The 22,544-nt window shown below is 42.5% G+C and overlaps 1 protein-coding gene across 3 annotated transcripts in view; it reads left to right on the top strand.

The window, feature by feature from the left end:
• The window catches only part of TMEM117 (transmembrane protein 117), a 244,250-nt gene that overhangs the window by 129,591 nt on the left and 92,115 nt on the right, over window positions 1-22,544 (top strand). For all 3 annotated transcript variants that reach the window (XM_081022359.1, XM_081022360.1, XM_081022361.1), the window contains exon 5: window positions 13,747-13,844. In XM_081022359.1, the coding sequence (XP_080878485.1) occupies window positions 13,747-13,844 (98 nt within the window). The remainder of the gene's footprint in view (window positions 1-13,746; window positions 13,845-22,544) is intronic.

Raw genomic sequence — 22,544 nt, 5'->3', positions numbered from 1 at the left:
TTGGATCCTCTGACGCCTGACAACTGACCAGGACTAGCCATGAGCACTTTTATATTTCCACCACAAACACTTTGAAGCTCGGAGGTTGCTGTGGGACAATGTGTCCACAAAAGGCTATTCACTCCTGTATTGTTGTTGTTGTTGAGGATGATGATTAAATTTATATACCGCCCTATATCTGGGGATTTCAGGGCGGTTCACAGAATATTGTATGTGTTACATTGTATGTGATTGTAATGTTGTTACACACCACCCTGCAATGATAAATGAAGGGCACTTGGAAAATATCTACAGTAATATTTTCCCTCTAGGTAACAGTGTTGTGTGCTACCACACACTGAACATGAGAGCACCATTGCATAGTGCTGTGCCATCATAATGTCGCAAATTAGATGTGGCAACATTATAATGGCAATGCAGTGCCACATGTGACTTTGCCTTGCATCGCAGGCAATGTTCTACCCGAACCTAAATATCCCTGCGCTCATTGAATCAGGCTGAAAGACAAGTTTTTAAAAAGGCAGTCAAATCCTGCAATTCTCTAAGGCATTAAGCTAAATGCTAGATGTAAACAGCTTAATGGCATCATCAGGAGCTGCTTACCAACATCATTATGGAAAGATTTAAAAATGACTGTCAGGTCTATATTATAGCACAGTAAATAAGGAAAAGTCAGTGTTAAAGACTGTTGATTCTAAGAGGTAGGATCAGGAAAGGGCATGCCTAGATAAAACATCAGTCAATTGCTTTTACTAAATACCAGCCAAGCATGATTTCCAACAGAAGGTGCACAATCCTATGCAAAACACTGATTAAAAAAGCTTAATCAAGTAAGCTGAGATGACAAACAAGAGCAGCTGTAAAGCAAAGATTGTACATATCTGCTATGAACACAGGAATAGTAATAACTGTCTAGAAATTACAAGCAGCAAATCTAATAAAAATCTGACTGTGTGGCAGTGTGGGGGGAAAAACCCCTGTTTCTTTTTATGAGAAGCTGGACTTCTTTAAATACATAGCTTAATTGTAGGTCATTCTGTGAATATCTAAGGCAAAGGTACATTTTAATGAGTAGCCAGCAACTTAATTCATGTAAGCAGGCAACAAAAAGGCATTGTGTCTAACACTGTAGGCAAGAACTTTGTATGAATGTTTACAACGCAACTCAGATGAAGTGGATTTTAATCCAGTGTTTCCCATGTTGAAATCTAACATTCTTCCCATCAGACCAGATTGGTTCTCAACCTGAACAGTTTAGGCTGATATCATAACAGGGGGGTGCTCAATAAAGAGTGACCTTTGGATGGGCAATATAAGTTGACTTTGGGAATATAGTTCTTCGCCATCTGACATCCAATTTGCTGTGTGGTTACAGAATTCCCACTTCCTGAAATCCATCACAAGTGGGAATTCAGGGAATCGTATATGGTACAGTGGTACATAGAACATGGTGGCTCTCTGCTGTTAAAAACCTATTTGATCCCATGGAGGGTTCCACCACTAGAATAATAAGAGAGACCAGTTTCCTTATCGCTAGCAGATCCTGTGAACTTCCCATACTGTTCTGAAGGGCTTCCTAACCCTCTGTTTGGGGAGTCCTCAGAGAGAAGGGGGGATTTCTGGAATTTTCTCCCTCGCTGCTCCACTGAGAGACGCTGGGTCAAAGAGACTTGTGTCGACTCAGTGTATGACTTTTGTCATACAACCTATGATCAGCCACTGCAAAAACAGCTTCATAGTATTATGGTGTCATCCTATGATATCTCTTATAATCCTACAAAGCTGTAGCATTCGATAATACATACGCCATCATAACCATGGAGAGAATACTCTATAATGTATACTAGAATCCACTTCCTAGAAAATAGTTGATTTTGTGGGAGCTCCTACAAAACCTGTACTGATAATAAATTACTGTATTTTAAGCTTTTCCTAATGAGAAAGAGCAATGACCTGCTGAAGAATTTTAGATTGCCTTTGTAGAGTGTGTTTTGAAAAATAGATGTTGTGGTCCTTCGTGGAAGTGCATGAAATGCTAATTTTCTATTTTCACTGAGTACAGATTTGACTGTGCCCTTTGTGCCTTTCAAGAACAACAAACATGAATCAACGTGTGCTGTGTAATTTTGAAGTACTCTGTTTCCTCTGATAGATCATAGTTATGCACAAAGGGAGCCTAAGTTTTGTTTTTTTGCATTCAGCCATTACAGTGGTACCTCAGGTTACAGATGCTTCAAGTTACAGACTGCGCTAACCCAGAAATAGTACCTCAGGTTAAGAACTTTGCTTCAGGATGAGAACAGAAATCACGTGGCGGCAGCGGGAGGCCCCATTAGCTAAAGTGGTACCTCAGGTTAAGAACAGTTTCAGGGACCTCTAGAACGAATTAAGTTCTTAACCCGAGGTACCACTGTATAAGCTAACACAATTAGTACAGTGACATTTCCAAGCTTTACGAGAAAACAATATATGATCTCCTCTTTTCTCTCTCTTGCCAGTCGCATTATCTTGTACATCAGATTGCACACCTCCTGCATTATAGGCTCCACCGTTTCCTAGTCCGATCAAACACAGAAGACTGTTTACTAAACAGATCACTGGATTTCTGAGATATACGACTGGGGTACATCTGAACCAGCAATCTTGTCCCAGTTCATTCACCCTGTGCTGTGTCTCTCACTGCTTTGGAGCTAATTTCTACATTTCCTGCATTATATATCTGCTTTTTACCTTTCCCTGCCACTAAGGATTTTGTAATGTTATTTTTAAAAACCATCAAGTACTGATCTTGCACAATCACACCTACTGTACTGTAAAAAGAATAGGTTCATTGTGCTGCAAAAGTGGGTAAGGAATTTGATGATGAAATTGATCCTGGTACAGTGAGGTTGTTTTACATTTGTCTTCTAAAATAAATTAGTGCAAACACACACACACACACACACACACACGTGTCTCTAGATTAATGGGTGCAATTGAACAAATTCACATTAAAAAACAAAACAGAATCTGTTTACTTTTTTGATCATGAAAGCCGAGCAGGACAAAGGCCAAGAAGAGGTCCAATGAAATGCTAGCTTTTGGCTTGTATTCAAGGTAGTGTTAAGTAATGGTCCCATCTCTACAATGGCGATATTGGGAGGGCATGGGGAGAGAAGATGGGGGGAAGTCCCATTGCACAAGCAAAAATCCTTGTGCTGACAGGACAAGAGAGTTGGATACTGTCCAATGCACTGCAGGGGAACCTGAACAAGCAGAATGAGAAGAGTAAAGGATAATATATTTCATTAGGAAGGAATATCATGATGAAGAATATCATGTGAATAGCAGTTGTAGGTTGAACAAAAAGTTGCTGTTATAGGTGCCTACTTATTGCTAATTAACTAAATTACCACGTTAAAAAGTGTGGTTTTACTCGCCCCCCAACACACACACACACACACAGTGGTAGAAGCCCGAACAAATTGTTGGAATGACAATGATCACATTCTTTTTGTCCAAACAAGACCACCATGTTATTGTCTGGTATGTTGTGACAATGTCAAGTACTTTCTTTGATGTACCAGCATCCGCAAATGACTGTCCTTCATGAGCATCAGAAAATGAATTTGATTCCTCTAATGCAAAAGGTAATTGGATTTTTTTCTTTATTGAATGCATCTCTTTAATGACTACCACTGTGTCGGCCAATTTAACTGCAAGGGACCTGACACTGATCTGATGATAGGACTTAAAATAAATGCTTGAGCTACGAGATGAAAAAGATCAGCTGTTTGATAGTTTGGGTGTGTGGGCAGAATATTTCCTATCTTTTTTCTACTCTTGAATAATATCCCCTACTTGAATATCATTCTTTTAAAGCATACAATTGAAATAATTGATCATTCAGTGGCAGATTGCATCCTTCTAGCATGTATAATAAGTAATTTCCAGAAAGTGCCTTGGAGACAACACTTTGAAAATTGAATAAAATTCAACCAGCAATAAACTTGCTTCTTGCAAGTGCTTATTACGATTCAGTGTATTCCTGGAACTGAAGGCACAATCCACCAAGCCCTGCTGCTTTTGTAGTCTGTAATTATATCAGTGGAGCTTGCATGGGGATCAATAATACTAAGTGGAATGAGTTAATTTTTTAAAGGCTACACCTCTGTTGTTAAGTGTTGTCGACCCCCCCCCCCCAATATATGTTAACAATAGACCCAGTGCCAAACAACTTGAGAACAACCTTAAATATTTCAGTATATAATGTCATATGTCCCACTAAGGCTATGGGTCAGATTTTATTTTTTTAAAAAATTTCAGGACCTGCCTGCTTATATAAACTTTTCATCCAGAAATGGAATGCCTTTAGCATCACTTCACAGCCTTGTTTTTATGAGAGTACAATCGCCAGTGACTTGTGTCTAAAAATGTCTCATGGTGAGATTTGCTCATTTGTAAGAGTATTACACTTATGCCAGTGTACCATAGACTGAGCTGGGTAGTGCCAATGGAAAATATCAATGTCTTCACTGCTGTACCACAGGATTACGTTCAAGGCAATTCACTACTGTCATCTTTTGGGACATCAGTGGGGAATTTATAGCTCTCCAGGTGTTATTGGACTCTAGTTCTTATTAGCCTCAGCCACCATGATCAAGGACCAAGGACAATAGCCATTGTACTACAACTGTTAAGATTCCTGCTCCGTGATTGCAGTCATGAGATTGTTGTCCATCACATGACGGTGTATGTTTTCATTCCACAGTGTGGGAAGTGACAGAGACAGGATGTTTGTGTTACTGTTTTCTGTGAAGCGGGACTATTGTCATTTGTTCTTTCCTCTGTTGTCTGATGAGAAAGTGGAAGGAGCTAAGTCAGAATGCTCCGAGTGTATTATATGTAAATAAACGTAAGTTAGCCAAAATGCTGTGCTACTGAGTTCTGTTACGCAAACTGAGAATACTCTGCGGATCCCTAAGCCTGCTAATGCCTTTTGGCATCAGTCGCTGTGATGTTCGGGCTGAAGAAAGCTTTTGAAGCTCCCAAACGATCGACCAGGAGGGAGAGAACATGCCAGCCAGGCATGTGTCTCTACCAAGGTCCTACACGAGAGTAGGATGCTCCTAACAACAACAACCTTTGGAGGACCACAGGTGTTTTGGATAGCTAAGGCATCTAGTCCACCTTGTTCCATGAACCTCAAAGCAGTTTACAAGGGTTCTAGATTAGGAACACCCTGTGTGTGGGACCAACTCAGAACTACATCTATGCAACCTTGGGTTCCTTGATCTAGGTGGGATCTAAATATAAATTGGTAAGTATGTTTAATCTGTAAGCTGCCTTGAGTCCTATCAGGGGAAAAGGCTGGGTATAATTAAATATATAGCAATAACAACAAAAAACGTAAGTAAATTCTTGAGAATTCAGGTTTACTTCTGGGTGGTTGTTCCATCGTGCAAGTTCTCTTCAACTACTTCAGTCACCACATTCTATATGCACAATGTAATGAATGTTTGTAGACCACACATTCTCTAGGGCAGTAACTGGGGAAACTCCTGGCCATATGTAGTGGACCATTCCCACCAGTCCCATGCCTGACATTATAAGACATCAGCTCTGGGAAAGTTCAGGATGCTTGCAAAGGAAAAATCAGGAACGCACTGATTCTTTCTTTGCAGCCAAAATTTAACATTTTTAAAAAATTGGGCACCTTTTTCTGTTGCTCTGCATGGCTACAGTAAGATGCATTAAATTTAGAAAGCACCAGCTGCAAGGGGGAAAATGTTTCCCTTGCAGCTGCGGCTTGGATTCAATCAGTTCAGGCTGGGGTTGCAAAGGAAGAATGACTTGAATTCAAGCTGTGGATGCAAAGGAAGCCTTTTTCTATTTGAACGCTAAACCACGTCAGGAGATTGAGGGGCAGGTGAGCCCACAAAGGGTTAGGCACTTCTGGATCCAGCACTCTGGTCAGATCCAGCCTGCCACCCCAGCTCCAGGTTGTAGTCCTCAGCTTGCCAGTTGTAGCTGGTTTTATAATGCTACACTCATTGAATCAAAGCATTAATTTATTTCTTCCCAAAGAGATAAACATCAAATGTCCAGGCAACTTCAAAGCAAAACATTTCTGACCTGTAGTTCATCATTGATGGAAGTAGACCGAAGCTGTTCTAAAAATTAAAAAGCACTTTGGAATACCGACACTTGCCACGTTTTACACGCACGTGGGTTTCTTCTCCACAGGTCACGACATCCGCACCATAGACAGCACTTCCCTTCTCTGTGAATCCCTAATACTGCAAGGGAGTGCAATTTTGAGAGAGAACCTGGTGGCTGAAAAGGGAGAGAGGGTGTTAGGTTAGGAAGTCTTGGACAGTCACATGTCTCTATCCGAGAGAGCAACATTGCCTTGTTGGATTTTAAACATTGGCTATTCCTGGTAAACCACTGAGCCTAGGGCTTGCCGATCAGAAGGTTGGCGGTTTAGTCATGCTGGCCAAATGACCCGGAAGCTGTACGCTGGCTCCCTCGGCCAGTAAAGCAGGATGAGTTCTGCAACCCCAGAGTCGTCCGTGACTGGACCTAATGGTCCAGTCCTTTACCTTTATTCCTGGGATTTTCAGTGGCTAAATGCAAATGCAGTGGTACCTCAGTTTTCGAACGTACCCGTTGATGAACATTTCAGAACTCAAACGTTGTGAACCCAGAAGTAAATGATTCCGTTTTTGAATGCGCTTCAGAAGTTGAACGGCTTCCGCTGAGTGTATATGTTATTTTTCTCAATTGTCTCTATTATATTTGCAGACCACACTTTGTGCCTTGGTTTTCGAACGCTTCAGAACTCTAACAGTCTTCCGGAACAGATTATGTTTGAAAACCAAGGTACCACTGTAGAAGTAGAAATTACATTCCGCTGATTTTTGGAGGGGTATTTTCTGTGATCTGGCTGTTTTATTATCTGAATCTATCTGTAGCCTTTTCTGTCAACTAGAGCTGTGTTCTCAAGAGCTATTTAATGCTATAAATACTTCTTCTTAGGCCAGAAATATTTACTTTCAAAGCATGGTATAGATGAATAAGAAATTTGGCTAACTGATTGCTGTTGAATGGTCTAGCCATCCAGCTGATACTAAGTGTTCTTAGAGCAAAGGAAAAGTACAGAGACATTCCTACTTGTTCTCAGTGCACACAGTTCTATATTTGACATTTATTAGTCATGCCTTCACTGTAGAAATAAGTCATGCTCTCAAGGACTCCTTCAGGTCTGTGCAAGGACTTGCCAGCATGCACCAGAACTTGGGCTTTGTTTTCTGATAGCTATTGCTCATGCCGCAGCACTGGTTGGTGCTTCTGAAGTTGCTCCAAGTTGTGGAGGTATCTCCTCAGGCAGCACAATGGGGTGCTTTTGAAACGAGGGAGCTTAATAATCTTGCGGTCTACCGAAAGTTTGCTGTGTGAACTTCCCATGTAGCCACCCAGTAATAAGCGCTAATGGCTTCAGTTAACTTTGCAGGCTTTGTGCAAGCAAATATTCCTCATTAATTTCAACAGGGCAAATTAGTGTAGTTTTATGAGAGTACATGTGGATGGGAATACATCATAGCCTAACAGAGAACACATGTTTTACATGCAAAAAGACCTAGGTTAAATCCCTCCCATTCCCTCGTAGGGCTGGGAAAGATTCCAGTCTGGAGAGGCACTGCCAGTCAGTGTTGACAGCACTGGGGTAGATGGACTAATGGTCCCTGAGGCAGCTTCCTATGTTCATATGCTGCTATGGATGGAGGGGATATTCAAATAGGTTTGTACTTAATGCCAAACCTCCCTAATTTGCACTTTCCAAAACACTATGTGAACCAAAACAGTCGTTCTTAGAAATTTCCACTTCTTCCATTTTTGCAGGGCAGTTTGCCAGCCATGTGTACAAGAATGCATATATTAGGGGGAAGGGTGCCTAGCAAATGCATGCATTGACATACAAAAAGGCAGCGTATTAGAGATAAGCACTTTGCAAAAAGGCGTATAGTTGAAAAATGGCGCGTGCACATGCACGTACACACACAAAGGTGCATATTCGAAATCTGCTCGTGATTTTTTTGAAATACATTTTTAAAATTGCAATGTGATGTGGAAGTGTGAAGAACAGAAACTGAGACTGGAGGGGGGGGGATGAGAAACCCAGAGAAACCAAAACTGAGAGATTGACCATCCCTGTATGCCACTGAATATTTCTGAGAGATGGTGAGCTAGAAGATATATCATAGCTACCAAGTGCATGCAACCATGGTTAGCTTCAACTTTCAGGCATGGTAGTATCCTTACTCTTCATCTACATGGTTTGCCCGCCTTCATTAACTCAGTTTTCTTCCCCTGCCATGTTTTATAATTAATTTCAGTCAGCAATGATAGTGCCATTGCGCTTGCCTGTCAGCATTGTTCTTAGTGGGGAAGATTCAAGTGGGCATTGCTTTGGGTGGCAGACAGTTATGGTGGAAACCTATCCCCAAACTGTTCTTTAAGCTTAAGGGCAGCGGGAGACTACAGGAGAATCAAGGCAGTGTAAATTGTTTAAGGTTCACTGTCAGCTGAAGTTAGACTCAGATAGTCTGAGATAAAAGCAGACGTGCCTCTTTAGATCTCATAACACAGCGAGTGCTTTATGAGCTACAGATGCCTGATTCATTACATTATTAATATATGCTTAAATGCTACAGATACTTGAACACGTTTTCCCCACGTCCAACAGAACATGGAGTCCTTATAATCATCCAGCAGCTAGAATTTCAAAACTGAAAAGGTGAATGTATTTATCTGCAAGTTAACTCCACTTTTTTTCTTTTTGCAAAAGGAGTTGCTTTCATCATTTTACACTTAAGAATGCAATCCTATGCATGTCAACTCAGAAACAAGTCTCACTGAGCTCAATAGGATTTACTCCCAGGAAGTATATAGCAGATTGCAGACAGAGTCTCATGTTTATAACCCTGAACTGTGGCCCAGAAGAGTGGGCTATTTCATGCTCATTAATTTACAATGTCAAAACAAGTTGTCTCTCATCTTATGGCTTTTGAGCATTCTAAGGATGAGGCAGTCAAATAGGATTGGCTAATATTGATTCTTGTTTCTAATTCCTCTCCCCTTTTTTCTTAAATAACCATAAATTGGGAGCTGATTAACAGATGGTCTGTTGAAATATACAGATTAAAAATTAATACTGGCTTTTTCATCCCCCACATTTTTTTTAAAGAAGAAAACATTGTGTGGGTTTCTTTCTTTTTTGCTCTGCTTAATTTTCACTGGCATTAATAATGGAAAGTAGATCACAGGTGGCATATGGTCTTCTTTAGGGAGGATTCTCAGGCTTCACTTGCTTGGACTGCAGTGTTGAGTACCAAGCCAGGATTTCTCTAGATGCCACTTCCAAGTTAGATTGGAACAGAATTGTGCGTCTCTTCATGGTCATGTGGCAAATCAGTCATCTTGAATTTAGATGGCCTTCCAACAGTCTGAAGTAATGCAAACTCCAATTGTGGCATTTCTGCTGCAGTCTGTAGTTGGGAATCAAAGCCCACTTTGACGTTTTGAGTTACTAGAACGTTGCATGTACATAACACATTGAATGTAAGAGGGCTATTCTCTCTCGAAATGATGGATCCAGAATCTGGATTTCTTAGGCTTCTTTTCCATAGTAACTGCCTAGAATTGTCATATCATAGATCTTGATATTTTTAGATGGGTTTTTATGAATATTTTAGATCACTTGAATCAATCTTTAACATCCTTCTCTGCCTTCTTTGTTCATGCAATTAAGGAGAAGAACAATAGAACTATAGTCACCATGACATCCAAAGAATTTTGCTATTCCTTAGGGCCTGTTGCAGCAAACCTTTAAGTCACATATGATTGTGCATTCACCATAGAACTGTAGAGTTGGAAGTCTGGCCCCCTGCAATCCAGGAAACTAAAGTATGGCAAAGGATTTTTTAAAAGCATTCAAAACTCCATTTTCTTGCTATGCCCTCAAACAGCTCCATAATTTCCTGCGTGTCAAAGGCACTTTAAAATGCTTTTTGAAAACCTGTCCTTAGAGACAGAGATCTGGTTCATACAGTAGGAGCAATGGCATATAACCTCCATGGCAAGACTTAGCGGGCCCTGAAATATTTTGGTGGAACCAAATAACACAGCTGCGGAAATGTCGAGGCAGCGGCAGTTGCTCATTCTCTAAGCTGGATGGCATGCTTTATAGTTTCTCTGCGAAAGCAAATGTGGCCAAAGTTTTCTTGTGAAAGAGGCACAGGGATTATTCTCTCAGTGGTAGGAAAATTCAAAAGACTGCAGAACAGGGAACTTAAAAGGTCCTCTCTCCACAGAGAAGCATTCACAGAGAATTACAACAGTGGACCCATGTTGATCTCTACAGAGATCAAAAGAAAGGGAATCGATAGGTGCGCCATGAAAGGAAACCCCACGCTTTCAATGAATTCCATTTTTCAGCCATTGCTTCTATTCTTTTTGATCTCGGTTGATTAGGTGCTATCCCTCCGCTGTGCCGCTGTGCTTGGTGACACAGTTAGTCAAATGGTAATCAAGCCTTCTCACTCTGCCAGTTCATTGGTTGGGGGCCAGTAACCCTTTCTCTAGTGGTCATCCATTCAAAATTGGACAACAGCACCAGGTCACAACAAGCGCAGGTTTCATTGCTGCTTCGGCCCATCTTCTAGGAACCACTTCACATGCCGCTTACTTCCATTCCACATGCCAAATGGGATATCATTTGTTCACTTATAGTGCCAGCAGCAATAGCAACACCGAAGAGCAACTCGTGGCCAAGTTTTGCTTCATCCAAATCCAAATGGATCCTGGTTAAACAACCATGGAATTGCAGAGTTGGAAGGGATCCTGAGGATCATCTAGTCCTGGCATCGGCCCTCCAGATGTTTTGGGACTACATCTCCCATCACCCCTAGCTAACAGGACCAGTGGTCAGGGATGATGGGAGTTGTAGTCTCAAAACATCTGAAGGGCTGAGTTTGCCTATGCCTGATCTAGTGCAACCCCCTGCAATGCAGGAATATGCAGCTGTCCCATACAGGGATCAAACCTGCAACCTTGGCATTATCAGCACCATGCTCTAGCCCACTGAGCTATCCAGACGGTTGTAACCTATAGAAGCAGGTAGCTAAAGATAAATCATAATCAGTGTAGCTCTCCTATTCAGATTTTCAAAGAACAGGGAATCTCCAGTTTCAAGGAGCAGAAAGCATGGGATGACTGGAGAAAGAGAGAAAGTGTGTGTGTGGGGGGGGGGGGTTACACCCTTTGAAAGGACAACAACAACAACAACAACAACAACAACAACAACAACAACAATTTATTACTTATACCCCGCCCATCTGGCTGGGTTTCCCCAGCCACTCTGGGCTGCTTCCAACAGGAGATTAAAAATACATTAAAATATCAGTCATTAAAAAAAAACTTCCCTAAACAGGGCTGACTTCAGATGTATTCTAAACGTCAGTTGTTTATTCCTTTGACATCCCATGGGAGGGCGTTCCACAGGTCAGGAGCCACTACCGAGAAGGCCCTCTGCCTGGTTCCCTGTAACTTTGCTTCTCGCAGTGAGGAAACTGCCAGAAGGCCCTTGGTGCTGGACCTCAGTGTCTGGGCCAAACAATGGGGGTGGAGATGCTCCTTCAGCTATACTGGGCCGAGGCCATTTAGGGCTTTAAAGGTCAGCACCAACGCTTTGAATTGTGCTCGGAAACATACTGGGAGCCAATGTAGGTTTTTCAAGACCAGTGTTATGTGGTCTCGGCGGCTACTCCCAGTCACCAGGCTAGCTGCCGCATTCTGGATTAATTGAAGTTTCCAGGTCACCTTCAAAGGTAGCCCCGCATAGAGCTCATTGCAGTAGTCCAAGCGGGAGATAACTAGAGCATGCACCACTCTGGCGACACAGTCCACAGGCAGGTAGGCAGCTGCCCTAGACACAGAATTGACCTGTACCTCCATGGACAGCTGAGAGTCCAAACTGACTCCCACCTGCACAGTTGCCCCATTCAGGACCAGAGAGTCCCCAACCCCCGCCCACCCCCTGTCCCCCCCCCAAAACAGTACTTCTGTCTTGTCAGGATTCAACCTCAATCTGTCAGCTGCCATCCATCCTCCAATCGCCTTCAGGCACTCACACAGGACCTTCACCGCCTTCACTGGTTCTAATTTGAAAGAGAGGTAGAGCTGGGTATCATCTGCATACTGATGAACATCCAGCCCAAACCCCCTGATGATCTCTCCCAGCGGCTTCATATAGATTTTGGAATATAGAACAAAACCACCCCCACTCTCCGTTATTTTCAAAGGAATGTGAAGGAGACTGAGACAATTTGGAATGTAATCTAACTAGAAAGTTAACTGATTATAAATTTTCAGCTGAAAGGAGGAAAAGTATCTGCCAGCTTCAAGGTCAGAGGTTTTCCTATTAATCATTGGCAGTTTGGAATCAGACCGTTCTTCCTAGGTCGGAAAAAAAATGGTGAGGACAGTTTATTTGTTGGAACAGAGGGGTCTCTAACAAGCTCTTCAATCATGGAACGAAGTGACGCAGAGGTTTTTGGAAAACTGTGACACAACCACTTCCCCCGAGTCATGATGGGAAATATCATCATGGAGAAAAAATTATCACGCACAGGAAGGAACAATGATTACAGACTAAGTGCCTTACTTGAAACTTTGTACATTACTTAATATATTAACATGAATTGAAACCATAAGATTGTAGCCATTGTACAAAGTCTTATTATCTTGAAGGGAATGTGATTGAAATTATTAAGATTTTGAAATGCAGAAAATAAAAACAAAAACAAAGAGGGAGCCATCAAATCTAGCACGTGAGGAGGCCAATTTAGCTAAATTGTATAATTTGGTATATTAATAATTGGTTTTAATAATTGGATAAAATTAATTGGAATTATTATAATGAGGCTGTTATTGGAACGATATTGGAAAATCAATAAAAATATTTTTTTTAATGGAAGTGTGGGATGGCAGCAATTGGAGGAGAATGGTGCGTAGACAAGGAGGGATTAAAGGAGACACAAGGGTTTCACAGCACACATTAAGCTGAGATATGGGCAGGTCCTCATTCGTGAGTAAGCCCCATTTACCTCTCTGGGACTTATGTATGAGTGAACACACATAGCATTGGCCTGCTTAATTGCATGTGCAACTTTGTCCCCTGGCTTGGGGCATTTTTGATGAATCGTTTGAAATCACTGGAATACATTACAGTGGTACTTCAGATTAAGTACTTAATTCATTCCGGAGGTCCATACTCAACCTAGTGGGCATGAGCCAGAACAGCAGACAAGTCAAACAACAGACTCCAGGCCAGAGTTACCCAAACTGTGTGTCGCGACACATTACAGTGGTACCTTGGGTTAAGTACTTAATTCGTTCCGGAGGTCCGTACTTAACCTGAAACTGTTCTTAACCTGAAGCACCACTTTAGCTAATGGGGCCTCCTGCTGCTGCTGCGCCGCCAGAGCACGATTTCTGTTCTCATCCTGAAGCAAAGTTCTTAACCTGAAGCACTATTTCTGGGTTAGCGGAGTCTTTAACCTGGAGCATATGTAAGCTGAAGCATATGTAACCTGAGGTACCACTGCACATACTCTTTCTCTCCCTCTCCCTCTCTCTCTGTATATGACTGTAACTGAACTACCTCAGCTTGAACTAGTCTCTTTGTCTCTTTCTTCACTCCAGGTCACAGATATGATGCTTCAAGACAAGCCTTATCCATACTGGGGAAAGTCTGCCAGAGCTTTCTGGAAAAGGGGGAACATCAGGATCATTTTATTCTGGTAGGAAATAACCACAGTTCAATTATTGCAAATGGTTGTCTGTGTGCTTGTACAGAATATACCATGTAAATATATAATTCTGAACCACTTCCAAGGGTTGTAGCGCAAAACATCTGGAGGGTATCAGGTTGAGGAAAGCTGAGATAGATCCTTGGTCTGATCCAGCGTGTCTTTTCTTATCAGAATCAAATCAATAAATGTTCTGCTGTGTTTTACCATGACATAAAGTTTCTTAATCTATTTTTACCTTGAAATAATTTGCCACAAATGTCTTGAATGTTAAATTGGATTAAGTGTAAGCAAGGCATCATTTCATCTTCAAAAATAAGCTGATCTAATGGGGATTTTTAAAATATAAAGGGTGACATAAGTGCCTTCATTTCTTGCTGTGGGCAATGAAATAAAATTGCCTTAGGCAACACCGCTCATTAAATAAAGACATTATTTATGGGATACATGCCAGGCATTCAATAACAGCCTTCTTAATAAGCAGAGTGAAAAAGAAAGATGGGCAAATAAGTAACGTTCAAAATTATAACAAAGTATTGTGACCCCTTAAAGACACGTGGTTGTAGAGGGGGATATATAAACAGGAAATGCAAAAAATACAGACTGTGACAATTATATTATAGTTTAACCATATATAAAATAGCTACAGTGACCATTCACAAAGCAGTGTTGATGAGAACACAAATATCTTGGTAAGCTATTTAGCTCTTATACTGGGGTAATAACTCATTGGGTGATGCCTAATGTTAGATATACTTGGCGTAGACTCACTAAAATGACTAAATGACTGAACAGAAGTGACGTTATTTATTAGTTATTATGTTCATGTCCCAACGTTCCACTAAGAAGCTCCGGGTGGTATGCACACTTCTCCATCCCATTTTACCCTCACAATAACACTGAGAGATGACAATTGGCCCAAGGTCACCCAGAGAGTTTTACAACTAAGCAGGAATAATAATAATAATAATAATAATAATAATAATAATAATAATAATATTTATTTATTTATACCCTGCCAATCTGGCTGGGTTTCCTCAGCCACTCTGGGCAGCTTCCAACAAAATATTAAAGTACAATAGTCCTTCAGATATTAAAAGCTTCCCTAAACAGGGCTGCCTTCAGATGTCTTCTAAAAGTCTGGTAGTTGTTTTTTCCTTTGACATCTGGTGGGAGGGTGTTGCACAGGGCGGGTGCTGCTACCAAAAAGGCCCTCTGTCTGGTTCCCTGTAACTTCGCGTCTTACAGTGAGGGAACTGCCAGAAGGCCCTCGGCGCTGGACCTCAGTGTCCGGGCAGAACAATGGGGGTGGAGACGCTCCGTTAGGTATACTGGACCGAGGATTTGAACTTTAGATTCCCGGGTCCTATTCTAGCACCCCAATCATTATTCCACCCTAGCTTTCTTAAGCCCATTGATTTAAATGGGTCTGCAGTAAAGGGAAATAGGTCCAAACTGGGAATTAACCATAACTTAGACAGAACCATCCCTTCCATTGGTGAAGATTAAACCCACTATGCAAATGCCTTTGGGAAATTTATTGAAGTTTTCACAATGCAATAAACGAAACAAACTAATCTACAGGAAATGAAGAAAAGAAAGAACCTACAAGATCCTCTTTCATCACTATATCTTATCTTCCATCTTCTACAGAGGAAGGTGTGTCCTTCCATTTCTGACCTGGGCTCATGCCTCTCTTCTCACAGCCTCTCACCCTGTGATATCTCCCAGGACCACCTCTCAGTTGATGGGCGCAAATGAAATATTTCCCACCCCCATCTTAGAATGGCCCAGCTGCTTAAAGCATTAATTTGAAAAAGCTAGTTGTGAAGAATCATTAAGGTAGCGAATCTTTAAGGTGCAAATTTGCAGAACACGTTCCGAATTTACATCTTCCATATGCTTTTAGCAAGAATTTGCTTCCAACCTCCATTTTGGCAAATTTAATGTACTTCAGCTAGTGTTGCATATTGCTCAAAGAAGAAGGGGAAGTGAATATGGCTTATTCCAAACCACTGATCAACGTTAGCTTAGAAGATCACATGGTTTACATATTTTATATTTATGCAACTTTTGTTCAACATGCCTCACTGCGTTACCTCTTATTTAAAAGCACCGTTTTGCACACAGTGTAAAGGAGAAGATTTCTGTTGAGATAGCTTTAGATCTAAAAAAATGGAAATCAAACTTTGGAATCTAAAGCATTTTAAAAAATATGCTTAATTAAGCAACTCCATATGTTGAATGGGAAAGGACATAAAATGAAATTATATGAATTGCACACATGTGCCGCCACCCCCAGCAAGATCCCAGATTCATGATGGACAATTTGCTATAACATTTGGGATTATACTGGCAGAATGATTGTCATAGGCAATATCTTGCTTCAACACTTACCATCTCAAATGACCATATCTCTCCTCTGAACTGAGCTTGCAAACTGGCTGTGGTTGCCTTTATAATTTGTATAATGCCTATTCTAAAGCAGCTGCATTGGCTGCCAGTTAATTTCTAGGCTCAGTTTAAGGTGCTCATGCTAGTGTTTAAAGCCCTAAACAACTTGGCCCCAAATATCTAAAAGAATATCTCCTTTTTTACAGTCCCCGCTGGGTGTTAAAATCAGCAAAGGGTCCCTTCTTTGTAGCTCCACCTTGAGAAGTTCAGAATGCTGGTGGGGATGGCCCAGGAGAGGGCCTTTTCTGTGGCAGCCACTGGCGGATGAAGAGGGGGGCGGGGGGAGCACACCGCCCCCAGCACCACGATCCCGGTGGGGTGCCATCGTGGCTGCCCTCCCGCGCTGGGCACGCCCAGGACACCACCACCAGCCACGCCCCCACCTGCTCTCCACCTCCCAGTGCTGGAGCACGAAGCTCTGCCACTGGTGGTAGCCCCTAAGCTGTGGAATGCCCTCTTCACACAGGTGCATCTGCTGCTTTCCCTATACAGTTGTACCTTGGTTGCTGAATGCCTTAGAACTCATACGTTTCAGCTCCCCAACAATCGAAAACTGGAAGTGAGTGTTCCGGTTTTCAAACAATTTTTGGCAGCTGGATGTCCGGCCCAGCTTCCGATTGGCTGCAGGATGCTGCTGCTGCCAATCAGAAGCCATGCCTTAGTTTTTGAATGGTTCTGGAAGTTGAACGGGCTCCCAGAACACATTCTGTTCAAGAACTAAGGTACGACTGTACAGCTTTCAGCGACTGCTAAAAGTGTACCTCTTTTACTTGACCTTTGGCACCCTAGATGTGTGTTTTCAAGTCCCAACTCATTCCTGTGATATATTTAAACTGTTTTTAATTCTGGATTTCTACATTGCTGTAACCAACCCTGGGGCCTGCTGGTGAAAGGCAGTTAATAAAATTAATAACAAAATTAATACTAATAAAATTAAGAGTAAGAATAAGAAGCATACCTGTGTAAGACTTTTGCAAAATCCTTAGGAGTAGAAGACACACACTTTGCATCTATGTCTACTTTAACGGACTCATTTCTGCTCAGGTAACTCATATCATGCTACAAAAGATAACCTAAGATGTTTTATTGAAAAAAATCAATATAGCTTTCTTTTGCCGTAGAAGAATGAGCTGATAGCTGAGCAATATTGAGTCATCAAGTTTTACTTTGTACATGAGATGAAATAATAAGAACAAGGTGCTCAGATTTTGGCGTTCCATAATTACATGTTGTCTACCTCCAACAGGAAAAGCAATAGGTAGAACTTCAGATAGATTAAAATACCAGGAAATCAAAAAATGTTAACAGCAGCTGCTGCATAGGTCTCCTTGTTGTCTAATGCACCTCCTTTTTATTCTCTTTGTCCTCTCCCGCCCCCATTTTGCTTTAAAACCCCATCACACAAAGATATCTTTGAATGGATGCCTAAAAATTATTAGAACAACAAATATGATGCAAACCTTTCACATCCATAGATTTGAGCTATCTTGCTCATACCGCGTCTTTATGCTGAAGATTATACAATCTATTTATTGTACTGACGAATGCACTCAAAGGCCTAGCTTAAAGAGCCTTTAAAATAATGGTGTTGTCAGTAGCCTGGTAAGTGCCTCTCATCCTTTTGTGCTACGGCACATTCACAGCCCTCTCCTCTGGAATTGGATTAGCTTGCCTTGTGATGAACCTTGACTCTAATTTACGGCAGTGCTTCCCGCGACACAAGTGTAAGCCTTTCTCGTTGCTAATGGGCAAATCCCCATGCGTTTCCGCAGAGTGACACCTGACTTTTAGAAGGGAGGGAGGGAAAGATGGAAGGGGGGGTGCTTTCAAAAGACAAACCCCACATCTGAAGACAGAAAAATATTTTTGAGTATTCCTACTTCCTATCAGCATCCACTTTCCCCTGCCACAACGTAACATAAATTTGATTGCATTAATGACAGAGGCAATCAGGGAAGAGGGGTTGCCCGAAGACTGCATTAAAATGGATCTGGCGTACATTTAAATTGTATTAGTTGCTCGAGCCGCATTAGCTTAGCCGAATACATGTGGCTGAGGTGGAGAATATTACTAAAGCTTCCCCCTCCTTCCTTTTGATTAAACTTTCTCCTTGAAATAATTCTAATTGGTTGACCTCCAGAGTCCGCCTCTTTTCCTGGCTTTTAAGAAACAAGGTTTTTTTGATGTGTGTTTGTTTTTCTGTTGCTTGGTAGGATTGCTTTGCCCTTAGGTGGATTGAACTGAGCTACTCATTTGAATTCTCAGCGCATCTGAAATAAATAGAATGAGAGATGCCTTTGATAAACGGCACTTTTTTTACTGAGACGTTTTTGATACTAGGTTAATGGATTAGCCCGGAGGGAGCTTCTGTGGGTGCCAAGGGCCTCTTGAATGCGAGTGACTATACTGACCATCACCTCCAGATCTCAAGAGATTTTCATGAGCGGTTTGATGACTGGCAGTTAGTACAGGATAGATGTCAAGGCCTGGTTGGAGGAGGAGAAGAGCTGGGAGCCACCAGCCCAAGAGTTCTCCAGTGAGGGCTCAAACTGGCTGGGTGGCAGCCTGCCTCCCAAGAGGCCCTCAGGGAACGCTCCGAAGATAACACCTTTGAGCCTGGGACACTGAGGAGCGGTCAACAGAAGGTAGATGATAGAAGCAGGAGACTTGAGCAATCAGTGTGTGTGTGTGTGTGTGTGTGTGTGTGTGTGTGTGTGTCAGGAGAAGGAGGGAGAAGCTCCTGCTGGCTCTTCTCCACCTCTGACACCCTACGCGAGGAGAGTACTGCACATTGCTGAGCAATGTGTCATACATGCCCAGAGGAGGAGCTCCCCCTCTCAATCTGCCTGATAGGGATTCAGAGTGAGAGACCAGAGGAGAAAGGCTGTGCCCACAGCTTAGTTTCAGCAACACTTCCATTGAGATGCCTTGGACCTTCAGGGCTGCACGGCTGTGGGAAACAACCCCCCTCTTGAGCTGGCCATGCTGTAAGATCTGGACTCCCTCCATCCAAAGTCAGGTGTAAATATGTGAATGAAGCATATTTCTTAAAGCTATGTCATTCAGTGGGTCTTGATTCTCAAAGGAATACAGACCCTGAGTGAGTGGCGGGAACCCTCCCGGGATCTTGCCACAGCTCAGCAAAGACTGGGGTGGTGCCCAACTTTTGTAACAATGCTAACATCTCTTTGCATGGATGCTACATGTATGATTGGGATGGCGTGGCCAGCAGGCTTGCTAGCATGGAAGGAACAAGGCCTGCTGTTGTGTCCCTTGACATAGTGATGGTGTTCCCCCAACATGGCATCCTGTGTGAGGCAAAGAATGCCTCATGACCTGGGGAAAGGGGGTTTGAGTTCCAAGGTAATCTGAAACATTTTATTTATTTAAAATATGGTGAAGGGCAGCTAAGAAATCCTCCTACCATACCAATAACTAACTTAGTTGGTCTTAAAGGTGCTACTGGAAGGATTTTTCTTATTTTAAGAAATCCTCCTCATGCTACTATTACTACCATGATTATCATCAGAGGTGCCGACTTGGGCCCCAGACTATGGGTGCACAACGTCCCTCATCATGACATCATGTTACTTTGTGAGGGCCGCAGTTGTGCCTGGGTGGCCTCCAATGCACTTCTGAGGCCTCATAGGGCCTCAGAGGTTGCGTCTGAGGCCTCACAAGGCCCTCGATGCGACTTCTGGTTTCTTGTGGGAGCTGGCACCAGTGGTTACCGTCATCATGTTATTGTTGTGCCTACTAAGGAGAAATTTCAATCTCTTGACACTGCACAAGATCTTGATGACACAATTTCTTCTTTGTTTTGCAGACTTCTGGATGGCTAAATCTGATCTGATTTAAAGTAGTACATACTGCAATACCTTTATTGCACCTACTAATTAATTCTTGCACCTAGTAATTTTGCCCTGTTCTTGTTCCGTTGGACTAGCATGGCTGCTAAATTCTGGTCTACAAAGTTATCAGAGTAGTCAGTGGAGTTGCAGAGAATCTCTGCCTTACTACTCTCTCAGTGACCCATGAATGCTGTACTGTCACCGGAGCTCAATACAAGCATATATAGCTTTCCAGATTGTCTTTAAACTATGCTGGCATGATATCATCAGAAGCCAATTCCTGTCTTGTGTCCTTGAGTCAAAACAAATGCTATACATCACAAGTGATTCCTTTCTTTCCTTAAGACAACTGTGTGTGAAACAAACATTTTTCTCTGATTGAGGAAAGAAAGAAAGAAAGAAAGAAAGAAAGAAAGAAAGAAAGAGAAACTCTTGGAACTGCTACGATATAATCTCTGGCTTAAAAAATCCTTGCAATATTTCATGGGTTGGTTTTGGGTTTGTGTTTTCTTGGAGATTTATTTTTCATAGTTCTAAAAGGACACTGCTCCTCTGACCTGGCTCTGGAGGAATTCTTGTTCCAGGCAAGCCATCTGACTGTTGGCAGATATCTACAGCTTCTTCCTCTACCAGTCTAATCCCTTTGCTCCAGACGATGGTATTCCTACACCAAGGCAGATGGTGCTGCTGCAGCCAGCATTCCTTAGTGGGCAAGAATTGGTAGGAAGCAGCTGTACATACAGGTCATCTCCAGACTATCAGTATTTTGAGGGTGGGGGATCCAGAGCACACCAGAAATCTAGGTTTGCACAGTTAAAGTGGATTAAAAATGTTCTGTTGCTCTGGCACAATAAATCCAGTGTTTTTAAAAAGCTGGCTTTCTGAGGTTAGGAAAGTGACAGGGAAATGCATAGAAAAGTGTGGGGAGAGTGAATGATTAACTGGAATATGTCTAACCACTGCACAAGCAAATCAGCATGAATGCTCACTGTATAACCTCACTGCAAACTACGGTAATAATAATGAATGCTCATTGCAAACTGGACATAGTCTAACCTCCTCATAAACTTTGTGCCAGCAAATCAGAATCGATGTGCAATAAGCAGGGCACCTGGAGGAGCCCAGAGACAGGGGAGATTCAATCAGTCAAGGTAACACAGCAAAATCACATCCAAAAATGACATCTAAAGGGAGACAAAATATAGAGGTACTCATATGTAGTTCTAGAAATCTCAAAGCCAAGGAAAATGAGCTTGATATTGGAAGAGAATATTTATAACAGGAAAATCTGGTAGAACGATGACAAGCAGTAGAATATATTTCTGTCTAAAGACGACATACAGAAGAAGACAGAATGACCGCTCCCCACTTTAAATGGGGGGTGTCCTTTGCATGGTCGCGCACAGCCCCTGGACCCTATGCGGCAACATTAGCACAGGCTTGGCTTCGCCTCCCTCCCAGGTGGGATACCTGGAGGTCTCCGCCTACCTCAGTCAGTTGCCCAATCCCGCCTGGGGAAGCATTGCCAAGGTGATCAGGCCAGGTAGGGGGAGGGTCTACTTGCCCACACAATAGAGGGAGGATCTTACCTGGGAATTGTCAGTTGGCTCCAGAGCTTCTCCCACCCTACCCACCCTCAGTTAAGACTTCTTTTGCAGATTAACCTTTTCTCCACAGGTTCGCAGGCGCCGCTATGTCAGGGTCACTGTTGAAGGGCCGGAAAGGAATTCCCCTGCATAGGCAGGTTTGCATTTCCCGTAGCAAAACATCACAACCTTGACAGTATCAGGCCTTGGGTGGAATCCTTTAGTCTATCTTCCCTGAATGGGGGGGGGCATGCAACGGTGACCCCCCTCCTCTTTGCAGCGGCGATACTAGGGTTCCCCGTTAAAGGGCTTGTTTGAGGGGAGGCTTTGGCCATATGCCTAGAGGTCGTCATTGCTCTCCCGTGCGACAGCGGCATAATGGGGGTGGGCTCTCTCTGCTTGAACATATGTTCTCCAGAGCCAGCCCTTACCCCCCCCCCCACACACACTGGATAACCCTGATGTTCCCCAGATCCCTGACGGGGGACTGGGAGGGATAAACGTCCAATGCCTGAGCCAAGGTCTACCCACATCTGAAACATAATAAAGTTGTGGCCAATTTTAATCCCATAGCACATTGTTTTGAGTCATTATTCTACACAGGGGCTGCCCAGGGTTTGGGAGACTCCACCTGTCCACGCAAGGATGGGATACACTGGCGTTTATTCATTCATCATTGAGCAGAATTCATTAGAAATCATGGGAAGATCAAATCCAGCCACATAATAATTATAGGTAGAGAGATCAGGCCAACAAGAAAGGGAATATACATGGCAGCTTTATAATCACTTTTGTGGAAA

Source organism: Podarcis pityusensis (genome assembly GCF_964106645.2).
Source record: "Podarcis pityusensis genome assembly, chromosome: 10".
Classification (NCBI taxonomy): domain Eukaryota; kingdom Metazoa; phylum Chordata; class Lepidosauria; order Squamata; family Lacertidae; genus Podarcis; species Podarcis pityusensis.
This window is presented reverse-complemented; position numbering and strand designations above follow the sequence as displayed.